The following is a 26,770-nucleotide window of genomic DNA, read 5'->3' as shown; positions in this document are numbered from 1 at the left end:
GGGAGACGGAGAGAAAGCTAGCGTCTGCTCTCTTTCGCTGGGAGATCTTTTTCATTTGACAATGTGGAGGACTCATTTTGTTCTGTCAGGAGAAAGTGTAATATTTTAAATCTGTGTGAATGATGCGTTCAGGTAACATAATAAAATCCTTCTGGGCTCCAACTGTGATGATGTTTTAAGATCGGAAGCTGCCGGAGCTTCTGAAGATGGCGGCATCTTCACCTATTTTTCAGCTTTTCCGATTCAGCTGCGTTTGGAGATGGGGAAAAAAAATAAAGTCTTCCAGTGTGTGTGTGCGTTTTCATGTGTGTGTGGGAACACATGGGTTTAACATGTGATAAATGGAAGGGCAGACGTCAGCAGCCTCAGTAGAAAGGCTGCAACCCCTCACTTCCTCCTGGTGATGGAAATGGGGAAATAATGAGGCAGAGTTCTGCTCTGTGTGTTTGCGTGTGTGCGCGTGTGTTTCTGTGTGTGTTGGGGGTGAGAAGTAATGAATCTCCTCCTCATCCTTTCCCTTAGACAGTGGCTTCTGCCTTTGCCCATCTTTTCTTTAATTCATCTCCCTAGAAAACAAGCAGACCACTGATCTAGCAGCAACGCCTAAAAACTCGCCATTAGTGTTGGAGAAAAAGCACCAGCAACACGATGGAGATCTTTTTCTGGCTTCAGCCTAATGACCTTCTTCTTTGTGTGGTCTGGAACAAGACTGCCCGAGGTTATCTCCCGTGAAGGACCATTTATTGGCATTCGATAAGTAAAAAAAAAAACAGTAAAAAAATTAATAAATAAATTAGCACCACTTCCATTTCTTCTTCAGACATGAAGGACGTTTATTTCGCTCGGAGAAAGCTGTTTATTTATACAGCATAATTGCAGATAAAAGTGTCCTGTAGGTAAGAGGCTTGTTTGTTCAGTCAGGAGTGCAAGACACAGTGTTATATATGAACAAACCAGCAGAAAAGATTTAAATTGTGAAAATCCATGGTCATTAAGAAAACATTAAAGTTTGAAAAGCGTGATTTCAGCTGAAATGCACATTGATTCGGCGATAATAAGTATTGGCATTGGTCCGGCCACAGTTTTCCTCAGTAAAAAAGTAAATAAAAAAAATGATTGCCTTTAAAGAGCAAAATGTCTTTTAAAAACAGCATTTATCACAAGTAATGATTTAGAGTATCAGCAACATCAGCAACAGCTCTTCTGTAGCTCCCCCCTGACCTTAAGGACAAAACTGAGGCATCTTCCCTCCATCCAGGTGTGAAGTGGGAAAGGACTGATGCAGAACAAAACATTAAAGTCAACCAGCTGCTGCTTGAGCCACCAGCCTACTACGTAGCAATGCTGTAAGAGTCAATATTTGAAAAAGAAGGGTTAGAGTTACTCCTGCCTTTTGTTCTGGGACTTCATTTATAAATGCCTATATCGCAAGTGGCTGACTATATTGGTCGTTTTGTAAATTACTACTGTCTGTGTGCAAATACGCAGTCAAAACTGTTTCATAAAAGAAGGTTAAGGATTTTTAAGTCGATGGCCAGAGGTGGTGGCTTTTCTTTTCAAGAACTGTGGTTATAAAAAAAGGCAGCAGGGTACAAAAGTTATGACTTTACAACGCAAGATTTCACTTAAAACTATTGTTTCTGGATAGTGAACATTCAGGTCACTCAGTGCTGAAAGGGAATGAGGAGTGCAGCTTGGAGAGGAAGTGATGCTGTTTCAAGGAGCAGCCATTCATGTTCCGATGATCAACAAGCCATGATGGAAACACTTGGTGACGAGAATAATGATCGTCCTTCCAACTTAATCTAGTAACAATACATTTCTACAACTTTAGGATGTTTTTCATTTGACTGACTTCCACGAAAGCTTCCCCATCTCCACCAGTCAATGGTCAACAGGCAGGGCACATCCTGAATGTGTCGTCAATTCATCACATGACAACATAGACACACACGGATGTTCACACACAGACACACACATTTGACAATTTAGAAAGACAACTAAGCCAAAAGTCATGAATTTGAACTTTAGGAGGAAGCTGAAGTCACTTTATGAATATCATAAGTTGCTGAAAATACGCTGACATACATGCTAATGCTAAATTGACTGAACTTTAATCCTCCCATATACATATTTTTCTTGAATATGTATTGATCAGTATGACATTCATCCATGACATTTGATAATTGTAGAGAAGAATAAAGAAATTAGGAGAACACCCATCTGTCTTGCACAGTACCAAAACATGCAGCATCTTAAACAACTAAGTAGCTATTTTCTGCTGTACTATTAAAACAATTTGTTGGACAGCACAAATTCATTCAGAATACATTTTTCTAACCCGGCAATCCAAATGGCAGCAATAAATGAGGATGCTTGCTGCAGTCTTGCTCTGTAAACAAGCCTGCAGCTGACCTGAGGTCAATTATACCTGTGTGTACAGTCACAAACAATCATAAGGTTTACTATGAACTTTGACCTGTAGCTAATACCTCTGTGTGTTTGTGTAGAATTGTAGTGCGTTTTTCAGAAAAGTTGTTTTTCTGTTGTCATTACTGCTGTAAGATTGGATTTATGCTGGATGGTGAAGTGAATTGGTCTAAAAACCCTTCAAATATGTTTTAATGAGCTACAATAATCTTACACTTTTTTTGTTCATTTTATACTTAGCTTTTGTTAAGGTAATGAGAGGTTTTGACTGTTAATCCACAACTTCTCTGTTCAGTAAAGTGAATGACCTGCAATGCTTTGCAAACCTTCTCGTTGGTCCACAGCTTCATGGTCTCTTTAAAATATTGGGACAATTAAATCCAAACAAAATGTCATGGACTCCACCAGCAAGCTGAAAATAGGTTATTACTTGATCTTTCAAAATGTCAATGGTCCAAAACCTATGGCTAAATAAAGATAGAAATAGTCCACCAGACAAACTTTATCCATCTTTGATCGCTGTCACCTGTCTCAGATGCACATCTGGGGCCAGAACTCACAGAATTAAGTAGTATGGGAGATTTAAGCAATATGCATTAAGATCTGCAATAAAAAAATGGACAGGTTTTAAGAACTTTTACACATCTTTTTACCTTCTGACTAACACTGCATTCACACTTGCATGGTGTCTGAGCACAAAATAATGGCTAAAGGTCCAGTTAACTAATTTTAAAATCAGGCATTAATCAATGCTTTACTAGAATTTACCTGTGATGCATGTGGCTAGAGTCAGCGTAAAGTCCTGACTGAATGAAAATCATTATAACCTATTTATGTCACGTTAACGAAGAACAGCTGAAAGCTTACCGCTCCAACTACTCCCCTTGTCATTTCTATATTATTTGCATGAAATGTTGAATAAATATTAATGTTGTTTCCACACATCCTCTCCAATGTCCGTTGGACTTCATGTTGCGCCGTTTCAGCTGTTTGTGATTCCCTTTATAATTTCCCTTCAGAAAGCACGTAGGAGAATCCGCATTTTCTGATTGGCTATCTGTCACATTCAGCGTTAAGCTCCCAGTCGGGGAAAACCCCTAATTTAGATCGGAGCGGCCACGACGATCTACCGAAACACACCACACACTGCAGGATGATTGGTTACGAAATCACTGACAATCTTAGATCGGCCAGCGTTCTAAGATTAGGAGCAATTTAATAGGGGCAAAAAAATCATGTAGTATTAACTATTGCATTAGGTATTCGGATGTGCCCATCTTCTCTATTTAAATCTACTCATTACTGAAGGGCAATATAGCATATAGACTTCATAATCTGCACTCTTTTGGTTGAATGCAATATTTATTTCCACTTTGGCTTTATGTTGTTTAGTTTTTATTCAAGTACGTTTTTTGTTAATGTAGACTGAGAATCCATTTTATTTTTGTTTTTGGTTGTTTTGTTTATTTAGTTTCGGTTCCAGTGTTATGTGTTCTTTTGAAAATAAAGTGCACCTATCTATGGCAGGAAATTGCATGCATTATTAGTCATTTCCATTAAATCTGTGTCAAAAGGTCTTGAAACAATATTATCGTTTATCGCAATAATTTAGACAATTAATCGCTCAGCAAAATTTGTTATTGTGACAGGCCTAATAAGGACTATAGATATTTTTCAAATAGAACACAATCTATAAACATCCTTTTTTAATGGGATTTATATACTAGATTACATTTATTGTACTTAGGTTATATACATATTTTATTCATGCAGGGGGATATTTAGTTAATTCTCTGTAAACATTGTCTGACGTTTTCCCATCAGATTTTAAGTACATACTGAATTTAACTCTTTTTCAGCTTCTTTTCCTTTAGTGACTACAAACAAATCGTAAATCTGCAGAAATCTCATTTTGCTGTTGTTTTCCAAAAGGTTTTTTCCTCTGAACTCTTGTCCCAGCGAAATTGCCTCAGGCAACATCATGCAATTCACGGGGACTTAGCAAGAGCCCGTTTTAGTCAATAATTCACTTTTTTTTTTTAAACGGGAGTGGAATTTGAAGCCAAATATCACAGAGGCTTTATGCATTTTGAGCCTGCATTGAAGTTTTTAGGTCCACATCCAAACGTACAGGGGTTGACAAAGGTTGCCTTTCATGCCGCGCGAGAGGCTGTTAAAATATAAAAAGCAGATCTGAGTGAATGTCTGCAACAACTAATCACATTAGCATACAGAGCAGAAAAAGCTTACTGCATTTCCTCGGTTGCTAATGGTGAGAAAAACAAAGGCAGCGGAGGAGCTTGACTCCACAACTCTGATTAAGGGGCCACTCCCCAGAGAAAGTCCTTGCAAGAGTAATGGGCAGTCGTGAACTGGCTTTACTTCCATTAACCACACCAGCAAACATTTACATAATGTACACATAATGTGCTGATTCATTCTGTCCTCATTCAAACGAGCCTCAGATAACTGACCGTGGCTGGATCACAGCCATTCATCAAGTCGGATCATTTACATCCAAAAGCACTAAACAGGCGCCACACATGCATCTCTGCCAACATGCATTATGGGATCGTTTTTGAAAACTTCCACATCAAATCACGGGAAGCGCACAACATGCTGCACAGAAATACCATCTGTGAAGCCCTTCTGCCAAATAAATCTTAAGGTGTTAAAAACGTATAAAACATTTATTTAATTTCAGGTTTTTTTTGTTTGTTTGCTTTTTTCTCTGTCAAACAACATTCAGGTTTGGATTTTTTTTATTTTCAGAAACGGCGTTCAAAACAATGGAGGTCAAGAGATTTCATTTCCCGCAAGTTTCACGAGAAGATGTTTGGCCGGAGAGCCGACGAGGACATCACTTTAAATTTGTGTCACCCTTGTTCTGAGAGACGTCTCAGAGACTTCAATGCCAAGTATAATCAGGGAAAGCTGCAAAGTGAAGATGGCTCAAAGTATCAGAACCATGAAGTTCACGCCTGTTCCGTCCTAATCAATCACTCGCCTGTCCACCAGACATTTCTCGGCTTTTTAATATGATCTTTATATGCTGTGACGGTGGAAGTCTTACATCCTCTAGTTTCTCTTGATGCAGTGCTTTTGTAACTGATGGAAAACACGACCAGCAGAGACTTCCTTTACCAAAACGGCTTAATTCACCGTTAGGCTTAGAAGAGATTTGCATATCTGACTACTGTGTACTCTGGGATGCAGAACAGACTTAAACCGGACGACCTGAGTTGTCTGCAACATTAATGCATCGACAACAGGTCTTTAATGTATTTTGGTGCTAAGCCATTCAGTGATTTATAACATAAGTGCTTTATAGTCTATTATCCGAGTAGCCATCCATGCAAAATGATAAAATCCAAAATAAAACCAGACATTGTGTCTGTTAGAGAACCAAAATACCTGAATTATTAAATAAAATCGAGATAGTAAAGTATTTTTAACACAACGATAAACATGAATTTTTACCAAGGTAAACTAAGAAACCGAGAACTACTTCCTTCCTACTTCAAAGCAAAATTACCTTTTTCGTTTTTTTAGATTTTAGAGATTCTTCATACCACAGTGATGGCTCCCATAAGCAGTGCTTTACAAGGTAGAGCAGTTGCAACGCTGTTCCTAATTTTCACCCCTAGTTCCTCAGCTAGTTGTTAGAGAATAGCACTCTGGAACAATAACGAAAACCAGATACGAAACAAATAAAACATTTACAAGCATCAACACTCTACGGCAGGCAGAAATGAGAATGAACAACACGAGAAATTACAACTCCGGAACAAAAATAAACACTGACAGAAGAAGAAGAAGAAAAAAAAAAGTGTAGTAAACAAACAACTCCAACACAGACACATAGCGAGTAAAAGTGAAGAAAGAACACTTCACGTTGTAATTGAAACGGCAATTTTAGTTGCAATCAAGAATAATGGCTGAAAATCACAATTGAGAGCAGAAAAGCTTCTTCGTTTGTGTTTTTCTTCTAGTTGGCACAGTATTTCTGCACACATTAGAAAAAGAAGAGAAAAAAAAAACTACCTAGTTATCTCCTTCAAAGTCTTACACATATTTAATAATCTGTTTCATCTTTCTAATGACAGGATGTAAGGAAAGAAATCAAATTTTGAAATGATTTATTTTTCATGAAACTTCTGTCCTTTTAGTAAGAACATTTATTTGATGGTTCATTGAAAATTGGAGTTATTGTAAAGGTTGGCTAAAACTGTGCTCCCTTCACAGAATTATGACATAAAACTGTGACAACAAAAAGGAGAATTGAAACCGTCGTAGCTTGTGCTTATTCAAATGCAAAATCAACCGATTTCACAACATTTAGCATACTCATACCAATTCAAAATGTCCTTTCAATATATCAGGAAACCTATTTTATCAATTATTTTGCAAAGAGGCTTATGAAATTAATAGCATGGACAGACCTGCACACTGAAGTGAAATTTAGCAGCTATGAAATGAAGACATTGTATCCATTTGCTTGATTACACTGTGCACAATAGCTAAAGAGATAGCATCAATGTTTATGGGCAACCAAATGAAAACCCTTCACAATAAAAAGATATATATATATATATATATATATATATGCATCACTCAACTTAAAAGAGCAAAAAGCAAATTAAAACTTCCTGTAGTCCAGGTGAATTGTGTGTTTAGGCTTCAGATCCAACAGGTGTAATTTGACACATATGACATTCTGAATGCACTAGTGGGAGACTGAGAAAGTGGTAAAAACATCAACTATGTGAGGCCAATTATTAAGTGAAAAACGTGATGCATTTGCACACAAATTTCACGACACATGACTTTTATGCCGTTTCATACCAACAATGTAGCGAGAGAGCATTCTACCCATTGTGTTGTTGAGAAATTAAAATTGTCCCGAGTTTAGATAAAATTGAGTTAGAAAGGTTATGCAAACTGATTACAATGTGTTTTAAAAGGTTCTTAGGGCTCTTAAAACATAATCTTTAACAATCTGACATTGCCATTTTGTAAGAGGAGCATGTTTGGCGTTGCTTCTTGGAAATCTCTGGCTTCATCACTGAACCTGATGTAGGTCTCGTTGCCACCATCCAGAGTACCTGAGCAGTTGAGAGGCAGAGTTGGAGCACAGTGTCGGGGACGAAGGGAGAAAACTGTGCAGAACCCACGGAGAGTTAATCTGCAGTTTTAGAAGCGATCTACATGTGTGCACGAGCTCTCTCCATGTCAAAAGAAAACAGATTGCAAAACAGTTCCAGGTTATTTTTTATTTTGTTGGTATTTCAAAGTCAGCACAAGTCGTCGTGTGAACTCAATGCGCTCAGTCTATCAGCAAAATGTGCACTTCGAAACACAGCGGGGATGACTCCCAACAGGTGCCTGTGCAACAGCAACTCCATCCACAAGAAAGGAGCAGAGCATTATAGAAGAGGGAGTGTTATCAGTTTGAACAGTATGTAAGCTATTGGCAGGCCACCAGAAATATATATATATTTTTCTTCATGGGCTACAAACAGTTGCTGGATGTGACCCTCTGGCCTTGAGGTTCTCATGTCTGGTATACACAATGTAACAACTGTAAACTCAAGACATATCTTCAAGTTTACCTTTTTATTCTTTGAGTAAATTTGTACAAAGGACTGAGTCATTGCATCGTATTTCCAATCTGCAGCGGTGCATTAAAAATATGTATATTACTTATATGGTTTCATGTCCTTTTCCACAGTAAGAATACTTACTTGCTCTTGTTTTGTAATCCTTGTTTTAGTCTTAGTGAAATACTAGCTTCAGTAAATGCCTGTCATTGTTGGGAATTGAATTGTTGTTATAGAAAAAGCTGTCATTTTGGCAATAAAGGGAGGAAAAAAAGCTATTTTACAAAATAAAAAAATTATATATATTAGTTCAAGGAATACAGAAAAGAATGCTTAGAAAGCAATTATATATTTTTTCAATAGGTTGAGTCATAGCTCATACTGAACCTGCTTCCAGCATCAGCCACACTCAAATGAACCCACTAATCAATAGGTTCCCCTGAGCTCACCATCCCACTCACTTCCCTACGCATACACACAAGTATATTACGTAGTCACTTTAAAAGCGTCTCCCCAGTGTACGCAAGTGTGAGCTTAAAGTACAAACATCAGTAATGAGAACAGATAAAGGAGTTATTAGGAACTGCACGAGCTTCAGTCAAATTTTATGTTTCTTTCCTTTTTTTAAATCAACATGTTCCATGTTTCTTTGAGTCAACTTTCTCTAATTAACCTTTCGGTTTTCTTGCTCTCTGCGCACACATTTACTCAGACACCTTGCAGCGGGGCGGCAAGACATGGACCCCTGATGAGATCGGGAGCGCCGGTTTTACTGACCGGCGGGATAAAGCAAAGCCGGCACGTCGGCTAAACAAACACCATCAACCGAAGCTCCTTCATGAACTCCATCAGAGGGCGGGCAAACAGAGAAGCAGACACACTTCCCCAAGTCGCCCCCACATGCTGCTCAACAGTGTTGCACAGCTAAGGAAGCGTGTGCCAAGGCAAGTTAAGCCTTTGACAAGTTTGTGAGAGTCAGGACCTTGCTGGTGGAGAGGGTGTTCATGCATAAGCAAGCAGCTGAACCCAATGGGCAGTCCCTACTTCTGTTGCCTCTAGCAAGAATGACCACAGAAAGAAATTGGCACGCACATCTTCAAACTTAGAATCTACACGGCTACTGACGTCTACAAAAAAAAAAAGAAGAAAAAACAATAAATAAGATTTACCCTTTGAGTGACGTCCGCACGCAGAGAAACACACATAAGATCTACACACGAACACACAATATCCTCATTAAAATTCCCAGGCTTCTGCAGCAGCGGTGTGAAGTAAGAGCTGTGCAAGCCCCTCCACTGATAACAGACAGAAATCGGGCTATTGTCTTATTTTAATCCATTTGAAGGAGTGAAGCTGGAAATATCAGGGAAGAGTGAAGACGTGCGTGGAACAATCAGTGGAAAATTGCACCGCCATTCCAGTTGGTTTCCACAATAAAAAAATGAAGTGCCTTTTTCATACTCCTCCAGAGTCACTGAGAAACTATTTCCACAGCGCTAACATCAATATCATCCACCCGATATTAGCATATAGAAAAACACGACCGGATGTTTCTCTTCTGGAGGTTAGTGCAAAAGTCAGATGAGGCTGTACGTCTTTGTCTTCTTTTCTGCACCGCACCCATTTGTTCTCAGTTTATTCTCAACTGCTGAGGTTGTTCAAAGCATGTTTAAAGGGAGCGCTAAAGTGGCCCTTTTGTCAAAGCCTGCATGGTAAATGCTGACCTGGTTTACGGCGAGGCAATTTGTTTTCCATTTGACCACAAGCTGAAAACATTTTGTCGTTTGCTTGCGGAGGTAATTTGACAACCTTGTGTAGAAGTGGAGCAGTAGTGGCCTATTTTGTTTTTAATAATAATAATAATAATAATAATAATAATAATAATAATAAAAACAGTGTTTCAGTATTGATTAGCATTCACAAAGCCTATAAACTAAAGGAGTATGATTAAGGTTTCAAAAAAAAAAAAACTAAAGTCGACACTTTGAAGATTTGCAAAATATGACAATGTAAATGTTTTGACACTTTTGATTTTATGTCTTTCCACAAAAATAACAATAAAAAAAACACTGCGTTTGGTGCTGTTTGTGAGCTAATGATTATTACACCATATTGTGACATTTCTAATCAGTCAGTCTACAGTGAACCAGAATGACTCAAGTTCCCCAACATCAATTTGTTATTCACTCGGTCACTTCTCTTTCCTCCTTTGGCCAAATTTCTCTTAGATGTATTGTGCTCTGTGTCGGTCAATGAACTCTCTGAGCCTGCAATAAGCAGCCCCGGCAGAACTCTTAAGCCCTCCTCGATCGCTCACTCAATGAAACATTAGACGCTGCAGCAAAATTAATGCGGCTGAAATTAAATGAGAACACTGAAAAGGCTTCCCTATAGGAAAAAAAGAGGAGAGTTTCTTAAGCCGAACATCGATCTGCGTAGGAGCTGGGCAGGGTGCTGTATTAACTTTGCAGAGGACCTTCCCCGAAGACCAAACTGCGGCCAACACAACTGAGGTGTCAGCAGGTATAAAATGTGCTTAGATGGACTTCTGAGCTTTGTTAATATGTCACCTTTGAGAGTAAATAGCTAAAATCCCCTCCTCCAGGCTGGCAGGATAACTTTAATTATGCTGTATAAAGAATGGTTTACAAAACACTCAAAAGTAAACTTTTGTTTTTTTTTAATTTTTTTTAATCAATACAATTAATAGCGACAGAGTCTCGCATATTTTCTCCCTTTTTTTTTTTTTGCAAATAAACATCTCAAAAAGTGCTGTGCATTTGTTTTTCACATCATTCTAAACACAAAATCCCCATTATAAGGCCTGAAAGTTGCAGTATCAATGTATGTGAATGTTTTTCCTTCAGCTGGCGAGAGTTAATGGAGGCCGGATGGAGCGAAACGCAGAGTAAAACTGGAAGAACATCTGTTGGACGTTTCAAAGGACTTGAAACTGAAGAAAAAGGTTTAACTTTCATTAGGACAATGGCGCCACAAGCAGAACCAGAGCTACAATAGAATAGCTTACATCAAAGTACAATGGCAAGTTTGAAAAGCCCAGTCAAAGCCAAGACGGCAATCAGATTGAAAATATGTCACATGGCTTAAACGTTAATGGTTACCACGAATATACACTCAATCTTGAAAAGAGAAATGAGTCCATTCTCCTGTATGAATGTGCAAAGCCGGTAGAGAAAAACCCCAGGAGACATGGAGGGGTAATTTCAGCAGAAGGTGGTTCTACAAATAATTGACTTAAGGAGGCTGATTATACTATGACTTTATGCTCTACTTTGTGTTGGCCTTTCATATAAAAACCCATGTATTTTGGAGTTTATGATTGCAATGTGACAAAATGAAAACAATAGTTCAAAGGATATGAATACTTTTATAAGGCAAGGAATATTTAACATAAAACCACTAGTGTTATATGTAGAACGGCTGCTTTTTGAAACAGGAAAGAGGTTGAAAACGTGTATTTAATCTTATAAAAGCTAAAAGAAAGAAATAGGATAATTTCAATTCCAGAAAAGAGGAGCAAAACAATTCTCTGAAAACAGTAAAATGAAACTAAGAGCAGAATCCTCTCAGTTTTAAGCTTCTTAATGTAAAATGCAGTGGTGCTTGCATTTGCAAAGGATCCCTCCTCTACAGAGAAAAGTGAACAGTCTGTCCTGCCACTTGGTATTATTTTGAAAAATAAACAAAAGTGCACAAACGGCACAGCTGAAAAAAGAAAAAAAAAAAAAGCAGAAAACATAATGACAGGTATTGTTGATAAGAGATGCAGCACCAGAATGCCAGTTTTTGAGCTAATTAAAATTTGGAGTTACAACCCACTAAAAATAGCATGTGCTGCAGAGGTCCATCAATTTAATCCCCCCCTCGGGGGACAGCTGGAACGCCGAATAATGTTCTTCTGCTGGATGGGCAACATAACACAATTCAAGTGGAGCACACGTGCAAGTGCAAGGATTTTATATGAAAAGAAAAAAAAAAGTTGAATTTTACCACGTATGGAGGCAATATTCTTCTTTTTCAGACACAAACAGAAAACAGAACAAGTGTCATTGATCTTTCTACAAAGAATGCAATAATGTATCTGCTTATAGAGGCAAACTCCACTAGTACTGTTCAATATATATCTATGATTCTCTTTCATTGCTCTAATGTTTATGTACATGTTAAATAAGCAAAACATTACAGAAAACAAATATATAGAGACAATAGAGACCTATAACACAATGGAGCTTTGGCATCCAGCTAACAAACATAATGAGTTTGTCAATTACAGCACAAAAACTACAAATGCGGGATGATGAGGCTCCCTCAGAAACCATTGTTTCTGTCCCACAGATGGTCTATTATGAGGGATGGCTTCATTTCCCCGTTTGTTCTTCGTGTGGGCTCCTTAGTACGGCCAAGGTGAAACGATGCAGAGAAAAGACGGGGCACCGACTGTCAGCTGCTGAGATGCATTTAGCCCCAATCTCGTAGACCACCAGGGCCATCCACAAGTTTTTCTAAACAAGGTTCAATTCCACAACCTCTGTCCAGGTGTCAGTCCAAATAAACAGGTGCAGAAAAGTGACTTGTACAGAGGAGTGGGGGGGGGGGGGAACAGCAGGGGACACGGATGAGAAGAGCCAGGAGAGTGGAGAACCAGACCGGTGAAAACAGTATAGTGTTTTCATAAAGAAGACAATTCAGGAAAAGTGGGCCTGAGGGTAAAATGATGGTGCTGCATCATTTAGCAAACAGAATTCGATTTTGCCTCATTTCCATTGAATTGTACAACTCAAGTCAGAGCAGTTCGGCAAGCTGTTTTGTCTGTTTTTATTGTATAAGAGGCTCACTCAATCAGCCTGTACCACACGGTGCGGTGAGGGCGGAGCTACTGGCATGCGTTACGTTTCTGGTCACGCCGATGTAGCCTCTTAACAGCAGAAGCAGGGATTGTTTCTTGTGGACAAAACTGTAGCGGAGCACACTAATGAGGTTAGAAAATTCCCAAGACCTACAAAACAAATACAAGGGGCCAAGCAGGAAACAAGAAAATGACAAAGGCATAAGCCGAGGCATAAGTTACACTATGCATTAAAAGTTCTTTTAAGGAGTTCGTTCACCCCTATTTTACGTAGTAAGCAATAACTACCAATAAGTTAGTTTGTGTTATTTTAGTATTGTTGATTCAATATTGTGACTGTAATATATGAACAGAATTATTGCTTCTCTGTTTCAAGTAAAAGTAGCTTGATACTTTTTCTTCTAAATTTTACATAGATGAAACGTCTGTCTACTCATGGTTATCATACCATTAGAATCTCATAGAGGCAAATACCTTGTTCGAACTAAAATGTTACTTTTTAAGCTAAACCGTAGCATCATATGTTTGCAAGCACTTGCACATTACACTTTACCACTTTACCGGTGTTGGACCACGCAGACTTTCAAATGAATACAAGTTTAACTAGAAACAACATTATAAGTGAAAAACCTCAGCTCCACTGCCTGTTCCTCTCCTCGATCACTAGCATATTTGGCAACAAATGAAGCACTGAGAGTGCATCAAAGATGTATGATTATTTTCCAAGTCGTTTGGTATGAAAAAGAAAACAAGAACCTCTGCGGAGGAAGAGAAGCGGCAACGAAAGATTAAGGAGGAAGCACCGAGATGTTTCGAAAGCGAAGCATGCGATTTTGAATGGATCTCAGCAAAATTTCTTGTAGCAGAGATGGTGAAGACCCTGGGTCTTCCTTTTTATTGCAGATAATTATAGCTCACCTACATATTTCTTGTCGTGTATAAACTTTGGCTGTGTCTGCACTAACAGCTGTAAAATATAGGTTAGTGCGAGATGAGGCAACCATTCTCGTGTCTCTGCTGTTGAGGTGAACGTATGCCAGATCAATAAAGCAATATGTATAAATCACTGTTTTGTTTGTCAAATGCTGATGGGGCCTTCTGGCTTTCCATACAGATGTAAACTGGAGAGATCGAATTTACTGTCTGTGTTTTAATCAACAATCTATGAGAAGCAATAGGGTCTCTTGTAATGTCTTACCCTTGAATAAGCACAGTTTCATTTTTCATTGAACCACACCACCAAGCAGCCGCAATATAAAAGTCTTAATGAGCAAATATGTTGTCAATTTGTATGTGTATGTACTGCTAAAAGGCTCAGTTTGTTGTGTGTAACATTCTTTAAAAAACATAGATTTAGGCAAGAGGCAAATGTCTCAGTAACTTGATGTGAATACTTGTTAATCCGTCTCATCTCAGCATTTTTGTAATCCTTGACAAATGGCAACAAAAAAAAAAATCAGACAATAATAATCCACAACAAGAAACAAGCAGATATGACCGAATAATCTTGCAAATGTCTGTTCATATTTTTGAAGTAATATAATGACTTGCAATTTAAGACATTAAATAAAAACAAAAATATACAAGCGGCCATGGAAAATGTCAGAACTTACAATAGACGTCCACTCGGATTGATTTAATAGCTGGGGAACCGAGGCCGTTCTCAGCCTTGCAGTAGTAGCGACCCCCCTGTGTCCTCTGGATCTTCGCAATGTGCAAAGTGTCATTGAACACACTGGAGTCCTGGAAGCGATCCGACACGCTGCCAGCTGTCTTTGTCCATCGGATCTGAGACGGAAAAAAAGCAAACACCAATCATTTCCAGAACCCATTTGAAGAACTAATCCTCTGTTAAAGAGGGTAAGTAGTGCACCAAATACACAAACACTGTTTAATGTCTAGCAAAAGACTTTCTGGAGGTGTGTTGTGATGCAAGCAACAATAACTCGCTGCACTTTGCCAACAATGTGCGTTTCACCACAACAAGACATCTAAATAGTGTGGGAGCACTTATAAAGGTGTCCAATTTTTGTGAGGTGAAAAAATTAAACCTTGAAAAACAATGAAAAATATTCCCCAGTTTTGGCTGAAATGTGTTTTATGTATTATTTTCAATCGTTACTTACAAGAGATGCAACTCAGCACAAAAACACGAAGGAGGAGTTTCATGTCATTATGAAGCGTGACAAACTGACTGCTAGTGAAAATCATAGATGTAAAGAATAATCTGCAGAGCCCGGTCAGACAGATGGTGGTACCGTTGCCTGACAGCAAAAAGCTCTTGGATCTTTCTGCATGTTCTCTCGGTACATGCACCTGTTCTCCCTGGGTACTCTGGCTTCCTCCCACAACCCAGAAACATAACAGTTACGGTAATTGGTCTCTCTAAAATTGCCAGGTATGAATATGTGTGTGTGTTTATGTTGCCCTGTGATAGGCTGGCAACCTGTCCAGATTGTACCCAGACTTTTGCTCAATTACCACTGCAGACAGGCACCCTTCCCCCCAGCATGGACATTGAATCGATGAAAGTGCATGGCCAGATCTAAAATAAAAATAATTTTTTAAGCCATGCAGATGAAAACAACTGAGTAAATTGTAAAAACTGGACATGCAAAGGCAGGGTTTGCTAAGACTATGCTGTCCAACACTGGCTCATAATAGGCATGTGCAAACAATGCCTTGATCTGGGGTTCTTCTCGGTGTTTATAAGCTATTTTGCTCTGAATGAATAAACTTACCGTATTTTCCGCACTATAAGGCGCACCGGATTATAAGGCGCATAGAATAGACGCTTCAGTTTGGGTTGCCAATTTGTTACGTACTCTATTATTACACATCCACATTTGTAAAGAAGTGGTCCCCGAGTACTTTATATAGTAGGCTGCCCCAGTCAATGTTTCACTCACGGTGTTGCGATATTGTGCCCAATTGCTTTCTGGGTAACAGACCAACCGACACGCTGCCGCCGCAGTCTCTGTCTCTCTTTCCTCGCCCCTCGGCCCCCACTGGCTTTAAATGTATTATCAAACTTTATTAACAAACCAGCGTTCTGACAACTATCCCAGCATGCACCGCGCGCTTCTTCTTCTACGGGGGAAAATTAAGTCAGCGGCTGCTTACCGTAGTTACTAGACCTGTTGTGGCTCAATATTGGTCCATATATAAGGCGCACCGGATTATAAGGCACACTGTCAGCCTTTGAAGAAATTGAAGGTTTTTATGTGCGTCTTATAGTGCGGAAAATACGGTAATCCAGCCAGCTCTGTTACAACTAATGAACTGCTGTCTAGAGGTATTCAAGCTTCTGACATACAACATGACAGAAAAAAATTCTCCATTCTATCGAAGATAGAAAGTTTTTTTTTTAAACTGTCTGTTTCAACACAAAACTGGCAGCTATGGATCCTCTTCTAATATTTCTCCGCCGTCTTTTGCTTCACACCAGATCTACATCGCCATGGCCTTCTCAACATGAGTACCTTTCACTAACTGATGGGACCCAGTTAGCCCATGGCATTGAGGTGTAATGAAAGGTGAAATAGTGTTACTCTCCAACATGAGGTTGTAATTGACTCTCAATCATCTCCTTCTCCTGTCCTCATTAAAGCTTACAGCATGAGCAGGTACTGTGACAACTCTGGCCTGGGGGCCAACACAGCGAGAACCACCAAGCACAGAGCTCTGCTTGATCCCTCGCTCTAAGTAAGGCGCAGATGGACTGGCTTTGCCTGCAGAGCCTCACATTTCTCTGTCTAGGCAGGCAAAGCTCTGAATTAGAATCCAATATCTCCACACTGTATGGTGATAGTATCATCTTGGATGCTGATAACATCCTATTTTACAGAGATAGCATCAGACGGAACAGGAATATCATGGCATGCAGGGACAGGGACTGGGTCCTATCAGAGAGATTGCTGGTGGGTTGTACTGACTGGAGGTTGGAGGGTGATGGGGTGGAGGTAACCATGGCAGCTCCGTTGTCAGGTTATGACGGTTTTAGCTTTGCTTATATTTCCCATCAGGTAGGAGAGAAAGATGAAAGGGTGAGTGGCCAAAAATCCTGATGGAGAATGATGAGCAGAAGAAGGCACTCGCATTTGTTTCATCACAGAAGTTTCAGATTCTCTGACTTGCCTAAAGTGTTGTTGCTTGGAGCAGCTGAAATAAATTGGGTGTATTCGACGGCTGGTTTTGTCTTAGTGTTTCTTTTCATGAAACTCTCTCACTGAATGAAATGATTAAGCTGTTCTGCCTGGACATTTTATGAAGTGTCCCCAAGGACTTCAAAAAAAATCAATCAGGCATAACATTATGACCACTGGCAGGCAAAGTGAGTCACACTGACCAGCTCCACAATAATGGCATTGGTTAACATGAGGTCAAAGGAAGAAACAGTGATGAACATACAACAGGGTCATAGGTCACTGATCAAAAGATGAGCAAAATCTGTCCCACACACAAAAAAAATTACCTACATTATTTATACTGATTTAGGGATTTAAGAAGAGATGTTGCACTACAGTTTGTTGCTCATGGGGCTGCATTGCCGACTTAGACCAATGAGGTTGCCAGTACCAGTCATAATGTTATGCCTGATCTGTAAACCGTACATACGCTGCCAAATGAGACACTAATAGACAGCGCTTCTTGGAAAAGCCCAAACTCAGCACCTGATCAATGCTGAAACACCACTGATGGATAATTTGTGGCCTTATTAGAGCGGCTAGGGACATCATGAGTTCAGAAACAAGCACTAAACCTAAATAAGTTACGAGCATAAATTAGGTGTGGGGTGGAGGGGGGGGGGAAGGTTTCAAATTCTGTGTCACTCTTCTAGAGTGCGCCGGATTCTCTCGCGCAAACACAAAGCTTTCTTTTTTTGTGTCGATCTCAGCAAAATTCTGTATTCTCTAAGCTTATAGCCTCAGCCTTTTCTTTGCCTTTTGTGCAAAGAGCTTTGAGTTTTAGGAAAACGCTGTATCAATAAGTGCATTGTTAGAGTGACGTTAAGAAGCGCGTATTCAAACGAGGCTTTATATTCTCAGAAAAGACGGAGCGTCGTCGTTTGTTCACGGGGACAGTAGACCACATTATCGGATGAGCTCTCAGCTCTTCCTCCACCCCGAGGCTATTTTTATGCCTTCGCTCCTCTGACTTTTTACATCTAAGCACCTCAGCCCACAGGGGGAGTCTTGAAGTGTGCCTGGTGAGAACAGTTTGACCCTCTCCAGTCTCCTTAGTGCAATGCAAATACTCTTGATCGGGGAAGTGCTAGCAGATTTGAGCATTATGATAATTGCTGCTCCTGACACTAAAAGCCTCGCTACATTTATTTTTCTTTTTGGCTTTTTCTGCTGCTCAGCTCATATTATGTGCCTGCAATTACATTCTTATGAATAAGTCAAACTGCCAATGGTGCACCACCCTGAAACTGCTCTCTTTCAGAAAATAAACCTGTGTGTGGAGACTGCTCCTGTATATTATTACTTGAAAATTCAAAAAAATAAATAAATAAATAATAATAATAATAATAATAGTGTGGCTTATTATTTGTGACGGGGGAAAAAAAAAAAAAAGAAATTTGGATGGTATATTTTTTTTAAAAACACAAAAACATGACATATAAAAGACACAAAACCAAACCTGCAAATCCCTATTAAACGAGACACCCAAACTGATGGATCAACATTTGCTCACATGGAAGGAAGAGACTTGCCTAACTCTGTACCCAACTGAAAATCCCAGCAGTGTTTGAGACCACACATGCTGGGATGCCGCGGCAAGCGCTAATTAAAATGCGCCCAGTATCTGTTGTTATGCGGGGATCATATGCTGGAGCACGCGTCCTCGGTGAAGCTCCCGTAACGCCTGCTGTGACGTTTCCCTCTCTCCAACTACGGACCGGCTTCTAATTGCTTGCCATCTTTTTTTTCTTTTATGCGCCATTGGTGGTCTGTGCCTTCTCGGTGGTGCAGACAAGTGTGGCTGAGCATGACAATCAAGTGATCAAAAGAACCAACAAGAGGTTCAGATTCTGAACTGTGAGCACATTTTCTCTCCAGGTCTATTTCAGGAAAGCTGTCCCCTCACTCACAACAATGGGACGATCAAATCAAACAAGGCAAATGGTTGACGCTTTGACGGCAAACCGAGAACCTAAAAGGAAACTGGATATTGAAATAAAAGCCGTTAAGACTTTCTTTAAGTTACTACGGTGTCTATAGTAATTAAGGAGAAAGCACAATCTACTGGATGCACCAGCACTGGGTAAATGTTATGTGGAGTTCCAAAACAAAGCGCATATCCCAATTGGTGGGTATTAAGCCAAACGTCACGGGGCCCGAGGTCAGCTTATTTGTACTTGCTGACCCATGGAGGTTTGAGTTGAATCTGGTGGGCAAATAATTGAAACAAAGAAAAAAAAAAAAGGGAGAGTGTTTGCAATGTGGTGTTGGAGCCTGGTACTCAAACAAAGTAGTGTGGACATAATGGACGCTGGCCAAGGCAGAGGAGACAGGGGCAGATGGCTTTATCATCAGGGACTCTTTGATGTCTGTTCATAGCATCAAAGACAATGAATAAATCTGGAGAAGAATGACCATGAAAGCATGAAACGATAAAGCTGTCCACATTTGGTTTTCTAATGCGGAGTCACAGAAGGTGAAATAGTAATACAGAAAATGTCTCCGTCAGTGGATTAGTCTTGTTCTTCTTCTTATTATTTCATTTTGCATCTTCCAGTAGGAGGTTTGTATTTTAGCTTTGGTTACGTCTGTCTTCTGGGCCTTGCGGCTTTTCATATTGTAAACTTACATTTTTCACAATATCATCTTCCTCTGTATTCTTTTAAAATCTTGGTTTCTCAAATGAAACTAAATTTTTTGTTCACCCCACAAGTTTAGTAAGTTATTGCTATTAATTGTTTTTCTTTTTTTCTGCTGAACTCATCCATTCGCCCACACGTCGCCCCGTTGCGTTTCAACCTGTCATTTCAAAGGCAAGGCGGAAGTGATGCCATGAGGAAACAAAACTTCCTAACCATTAAACATGTTGGCATATGCACCTTCATTAACAGATAAACCACCTAGCCACACTTTATTCAAACGAGGGAACATTGTATGGCAAAAGAAAATGGCTAACTTAAGCTACCACCTGGTCTAGGCTTATTTTAGCTAATAACTAAATGCCAATGTGGAGGCTCAATAAGTGCTAAAGTTAGCTAAAATGTTATTCCGAGAAACTCAGTTGATCCTTCTGACAAAAGATATAAGTAACATAAGATTGTGACATCAGATAAAAGTGATTTAACCATTAATGACGCAACAACCAACTGTTTTTATAGGCCTCCTTTTCCAGAACACTTTGACTTTGCACAAGATTTCATCAGAAGCATCACACGTTCTTCAGAGATATAATGGAATTTGAAATTGCACAAAATATCATTAATTTACTCATGTTAAGACTCTCAGAAGACAAGAAACAGTGAGCATGCAGGTCTAATGTGTCCTGTTTGTACAGATGCCATGTTACCAATTTTGTACTCATCATGTGAGTCTGGAAGGTTTTATGGACTTTGTTGCTAAGATTTGCTAAAATATTTTCTTTGAAATTCTTGGCAATTTGTCTATTCACTTTGAAAATGCTGTCAGGCAATTTTCATTGCATAACTTTACAAGGCAAAACAAAATGGTTTATTTAGACTTTATGCTTTGTGAAAAACAGATTCAGTCTATAATTCATTTTTATTTTACTTTCCTGTAAATTGGTTACATTCTTAAGCCGTTGCTAAGACCAAAAAAAAAACAAAAGAACTGAAACAGAAAAGATAAAAAGCAGACATTTTCAAATCACTGTAAAGAAATCAGGCACTACATTTTGACTGGTTTAGATTTAAATCAACATTCAGACCAGGGATGTAAGTTCATTTGATTTGCAAGGAGCTGACATATCTGGAACACACCCAGTGAGAGGTTTTATTGTCATTTTGTGTGACTAACATTACAGAACCCAGTGGCGTCTGAGCTGAACTCTGTGTCTTGGTTTATTGCATCACAGGTACAAAAATTCGACCAATTTTATGGAGAGACGCGTCGTCTCCACTGCAAGCCTGTGAGAGCAGAGACGCTGCATACGACTTCAGGTCTCCTCCGGTGGGGATTCTGGGCATCCTGAATCTACAACAATCATCTTAAGGTTTGCTCCTTCGATGACAACAGCACACAGGTGCCTGTCCACATTGCTCATCCAAGAACTCACTAACTGTGTCATGTTGAGATCCTAACACGGCCTCCCATTATCCCTAATCTTAATCTAGTTTAATGTGCCAGATGCGATTGAATCCTCACTGACTGTCAGTATTGTTCCCTTACAGGCAGTCAGTGAGGAAATGTACAAAACAAGAAATTGAAATGGGCATGGCTGCATGGAGAAATGCCACTGTCTGTGTTTTTTTTGGGGGGTTTTTTTAAGCAGACAATTTGCCCGGTGCCACTTGTAGTGCACATCTTTAAGAATTTAAAATAATTGGCTGGTGTTTTCGCCACATGTCAACAGGTCCCTGTGTTTCTGGCAGCGCCTGTTCTCACACCTTGAAATGCCATGCCAACAAGGAAGCACCAAAAAGCACATTATTCAGTTTTCAGATAATTAAATGAGAAGACAGACAGGTGTTGTTACCGTTTTTGTGTGTGCCTGTGTGTGTGTGTGCGTGTGTGTGTGTGTGTGTGTGCGTGTGTGAGTGTGAGTGGAGGAGGAATTGCATGAATGCCAGGCTTTATTATTAGAAAGCCTGTGTTTTTTTCTCCAAGTTGGGGTGGTGGGCGGATGGGCTCAGGGCTGACATCAAGGCCTCTTGTAAAGAGGCTGCTGCCTGACTGGACAAAATCCAAAACACACACAACAGTGGGAAATCCTGCAGTGGTTTCTGTGCAATTTAGGAAAACTTAGCACATTTCACTCTGCTGGTTTTTAGATTTAGAAACTTGTATGTGTCCTGTTAATTCCCAAGAATATAAAACACAGATTATGTGTCTATGTGTGCTTTAATTGTTGCAACCCGCATTTCAAACTTTATGTGCAGGCAAAAATAGGCAAACTGTAGATTCTGTACTCTAATGCTGTGGCACATATCTGAGTTAAAAATCAAAAGGAAGACAAATACTAGTTCCTCATGACTGCTTGGAAGTTAAATGTTTAGGCAGGCGTTGTTCCCCTCCTAATGTCAACAATATCCTTCTCCTGCAAAAGTAACACAATTTTGTTTCATTAAATATCTTAATACATATACAATGGTAAATAATTCACTCATTACTTGTTAAGTTTTACTGAGGTGGTTGAAATAATTTCAAATTACTTAAGCAATAGTAAGAAACCTATTTTTGTTGGCTTTAATAGTTTCAGTCATGTTGTTTCAGTTAGAGCTACTGTAACTTATGAAGGAATATTGACACGTTAGATTTAATGTGAATCATATAAAGACACCAATTCATGCTTAAAAATTATTTAATGCCACTGTACATTCTAGGATGTTAAGAATGCCTTACAGATATAGATTGTCATAAATATGAGGATAATTGGCTAAATAATCTTTTTGTTTTCTTTTTGGCTGTGACATATGATTTTCAAATGTCAACACATGAGTTTAATTAATATACGAGCTATAGCCATCATTTCCTTTTCATTATTTTTCTATTAAATAACAGACGTTTGGCAATGATTCATTAGTTTCAGCACATTCCCTTGTTTACAGTGACCTCAACGTTTATTTACACCTGCAGAAAAGATGCATAAAACATTTTTTTTTTTTTTTTTTTTTCAGTAGCATAAACTTTTTCCCCTATAAGGTTCCCCTGCATGGCAGATTTGTATTTTTACTTTCAAATATAAGATTTAGACCCAGCTATCCAAGCTGGATATCACAATTAATTATATATTATATATAACACCTTTTATAAAACCAGCTAGCATTCACCAAAATATTTAATCAAAGGACGTACGTATTTCCACTTTCAACATCTCTGCTTGGATTACCACAAACTTCTGTGTTAAGCACATTTTAAATGTTAACCGCTAAAAAAATTGTACAAGATGTCCTAAGATAAGTGTTAGTACTGCTATTGTGCTTAATTTCTTTCTTTCCAGCAGTCCAGGAACATTGCAGGTCATTTAAAATTCATTCTATCAACACATTTCCACACAATTTAGAGAGGCAGTACATGGTTTTTTAACCATAACTGCTCTGAAATAATCTCACATTATTGCTGTTTTTGTCTGCTTTCACAGTTTTTAATCACCTCTGGGATTCTGTTGTTGCGGTGGGCAAAGATTTGTTTTCCATAATAGCAGTTCTGCTAGTGGATAACCTGCTCAGCATTGCAGGTTATGCTGACTAAATAACCTACACTAGGTTATTTAGTCTATCTAAATAACCTAGTTAAGACTAGTTCAATTCAAGGAAAAGTGGAAATGCTACTTTGAAACTCTTTCCCGTTGGTTTTAATACTGGGAAAGACAAGAAAACATAACATTTTTAAGGCAATTATGTGTTAATCTTGCTTAAACTTGCTTAATCAGTTTGTATTTTTTGAGGGTGATATTACACCAGAACAGTACAATATGACTTCATTATTAGGTGTTTTTTTCCCCACACATCTTTAATAAGTGTGCAAATTAATGAGGTATTGCTGTAAGTAGAGTAGAAATCTGTCTCTGTATAATGAACGTATGACACATTCTAAACTCATGTAATCTAGTTCCAGTGATAAAAAAACGGAAACCTGTTAAACACAGGAGATGCAAGAAGTGATGCAACAGTACAAACTGGGTCCAATCACAGCTGATCTACAGCATTTGACAGAACTGATTACATTCCCCCCATAAATGCCATGAAAGATAAGAAACGTATGTTAATTAAAAAAGTTTGGGAGTAAAGAAAGATTTCAATTAAAGATTACTGATTAACTTTATTTGCTTTAAAAAAAAAAAAAAACATGTACGCATGTAGCCAACAAGTTCTTTATCAAAAATAACCTCCTTTCTGTCGCTTCCTAAGGTAGTAACCTCTGAAACTTCCTCAGAGACTCGGGTTGGTTGTGTGCAGACACAGGTCCCCTGCCGCTGCCAGAGGGGACAAATATCAGACATGTCCCAAAGTCTGCAGAGACTCTCTGTGCCAGGGGATCTGGGTGAGTATCATAAAGCCTCCGTTTCAAAGGAGATGCTACCTCCCCAACCACAGCCCTGCAGGGCGTTTGATCTCCCGCTCTGCTCTCTTCCCACCCTGCTCCCCGGTTTGCTCTTTTCGGTTTTTCAAAAAAAAAAAAAAACAACAAAAAAAACCAACTCCTAATTAAGTGAAAAGATGCAATGAGAGCAGACTTGTGTCAGAAACAAGGATAGCACTACATGTCTGAAAAGCCTTCGGCTTAACAATTGGAAAATAACGATCGATATTTTGCTTTGCTATGACGTCCAGAGGCCCCTGTCCATCAAACAAACAGTTCAGTCGTGTTGATTTAATGCACGAGCTTGATCTAGTCTGAGTATGAGGGATAACTTCATATAATTGGAAAAAAAAACAAAAAAACATGAGCTAATTGTTTGAAAGATTAGCAGAAGATTAGTACAAGAAAAAAATAACAGATGGTTGGGTAACTTCGGGCAAATCAGTACCTGCAGGAATCAAACAAGACTATTTTCCTCTTCTTGTCTGATGCGATGTTGATGAAAGCAAGAAGTGGAAAACAAGAACAAATACAAAGTTTTTTTTTTTTTTTTTTAATTAGTTCACATCACATCTGTACGAATGTGAGAAGAGCTTTTATCTGACGCTGAGCACCCATGTGGATTTACATGACCCAGAGTCTTTTTACCGCGGCCCGTTTCTCACTCATTATGCTTTGTTTTGGCAGATGTTTCTGCTGTTTTGCTTCCTGCGTTCTCATTAGGCTTTTATTATCAACATCCAGGTGCGCAGTACAAGCTAAACCATCAATAATTAAAGGATTAAACTTTTTAAGCCGGTTTTAGTGTGCCACCATGATGCCTGCGCGTGAAGGCAGATGGAGGCCCAATTACCACCTCGTCCCATGATATCCTGATGGAGCTATTTTCGTCGGTGGCTTTAGATGGTTTATGAAATCGCTTCCTTTACCTGTGGCCGAGGATGACCTGTCACCAGGCAGGTGAGCTCCAGCGTCTCTCCTTCTCTGATGGTGTACACCCTCTCCGTGTGCCTCTCCTCTTCAACGTTGCAGGCGTGCCCGGAGTGAATGATGCGGACAGTTGGAGGTGCTGTGGAGAGAAATGTCACAAACCAAGTTAGCGCCAATAAATTCAGAGGGAAAGTGTAGATTAGGGGCATTGAATAAAGGTTTAAAAGTTTATCTCAAGGCTATTGTTCCAAATAAGATATTCCCAATCTCTGAGGAACATAAATTTGTAAAAAATAAATAAATAAATAAACTGGTTAACTCACATTTTAGGTATGTTCTTTAATTAAATCGATTAAACTGAGAAAAATTATTGTAACTTGTCTTTCCTTTTTTTTGTCAATATCTATATTGCAGACACCACTTCCAACAGCAGAAAAAAGTTGAACGGGATAGAAAATAAACTGAACAACCACGTAATTATGCAATAATTACAAGAGAAAAAAAGAAAAATTACAATATTTAAAATGAATGAAAAGGCAGAACATGCAAATTAGGGTTAATATGTTAGTATTTCACATTACATTGCAAATGTTTCATCACCTTAGAATCAATGTAAGCAATACTAGCGTAGCAGAGACTTCATATTTCACATGCTAATCTAAAATTCAGTGTTGGATGGAGCCTCACCAAAGCAGAGGCTCACACCTGACAGATAGCAGCGCTTGAGGCACTGATGGTCACACAGTGTTGGAGTCACACAAGAAGTAAGTAATTCACACTGTGCATATCGATAATGTACAAAGCCAGCTGGATAGACTCTAACTGCCCGTTATGCCCACACCTGACGTATATGTTTAGTGACTGAGAAGCGAAGCTCAATGAACACAGTTGGGATATTGTTTAATGATAAAGAAAGGTGTTATGAATATCAAGCCAGGTGTTAAATCTGGTAGAAAACCTGTAGTGAACCATAATGCTCAAATACCCACAATGTGGAAGTAAAACAGTTCTGCAAAGAAGAGAGCGCCAAAAGTCCTGCACAGTGGTTTAAAACATTTACTCCCAGGTTTTTGCAAATGCAGGGCTTGGCACAGATCCAGGTCGGTTTGGTTTGCTTTTTTTAAAAATTGTATTTATTTATTTTCTCTTCCACTAAAACACGAAATCAACAACAGAAAACTGCATCCTTCATTTCTTTGATGAGCTGAGACATTTAAGTGTGGCAAAATGTGAAAAGAAAATAAATCTGCAATGGGCATTTTGTCAAAAATGGAGCTGTCTGCAAAACTTGCCGACTTTCCCCAACATATCTTGGCAAAGCGTAGACTGTGACATCTGAATAAAAACGGAAAGATATAGATATTTTGTTATGGCTAAAAGCAATCAGTATCACTCAGATTTGTGTCAACGCGACAGCCAGTGAGATTGGGAAGTGCATGGAGCAGTAATTTAAATGCAGTGTCAAATAAATGACCCTCTGCTGACTCGTAATGAGAGGGCCTTTCTTTTTCTTTATTATCATCTCTAATATCAAAAGGAATTCAGAACGGTATGAAATTATCTGTCAGAATGTATTTATAAGAAAATTATAATTCAAATGAAGCAACAAGTGATGAACTGCAGAGATTTGCATCGCACTGTGACAATTATAGATTAAAAAAAGTCATAGGAACCGCCTTAAAGGCCACCTGATATTTGTTTGATTTGTTATAGACACA

General features: G+C 39.0%; 1 protein-coding gene across 5 annotated transcripts in view; it reads right to left on the bottom strand.

Annotated features, from left to right (window-relative positions):
* Nucleotides 1-26,770, bottom strand: part of LOC103457909 (MAM domain-containing glycosylphosphatidylinositol anchor protein 2) — a 198,949-nt gene that overhangs the window by 108,008 nt on the left and 64,171 nt on the right. For all 5 annotated transcript variants that reach the window (XM_081602842.1, XM_081602843.1, XM_008398385.3 and 2 more), the window contains 2 exons: nt 25,052-25,191; nt 14,511-14,685 (listed from right to left, as the gene is read on the bottom strand). In XM_081602842.1, coding sequence (XP_081458968.1) covers nt 14,511-14,685; nt 25,052-25,191 — 315 coding nt within the window. The remainder of the gene's footprint in view (nt 1-14,510; nt 14,686-25,051; nt 25,192-26,770) is intronic.

The sequence above is a fragment of the Poecilia reticulata genome, chromosome 21, assembly GCF_904066995.2.
Source record: "Poecilia reticulata chromosome 21, P_reticulata-male-v2, whole genome shotgun sequence".
Lineage (NCBI taxonomy): Eukaryota > Metazoa > Chordata > Actinopteri > Cyprinodontiformes > Poeciliidae > Poecilia > Poecilia reticulata.
This window is presented reverse-complemented; position numbering and strand designations above follow the sequence as displayed.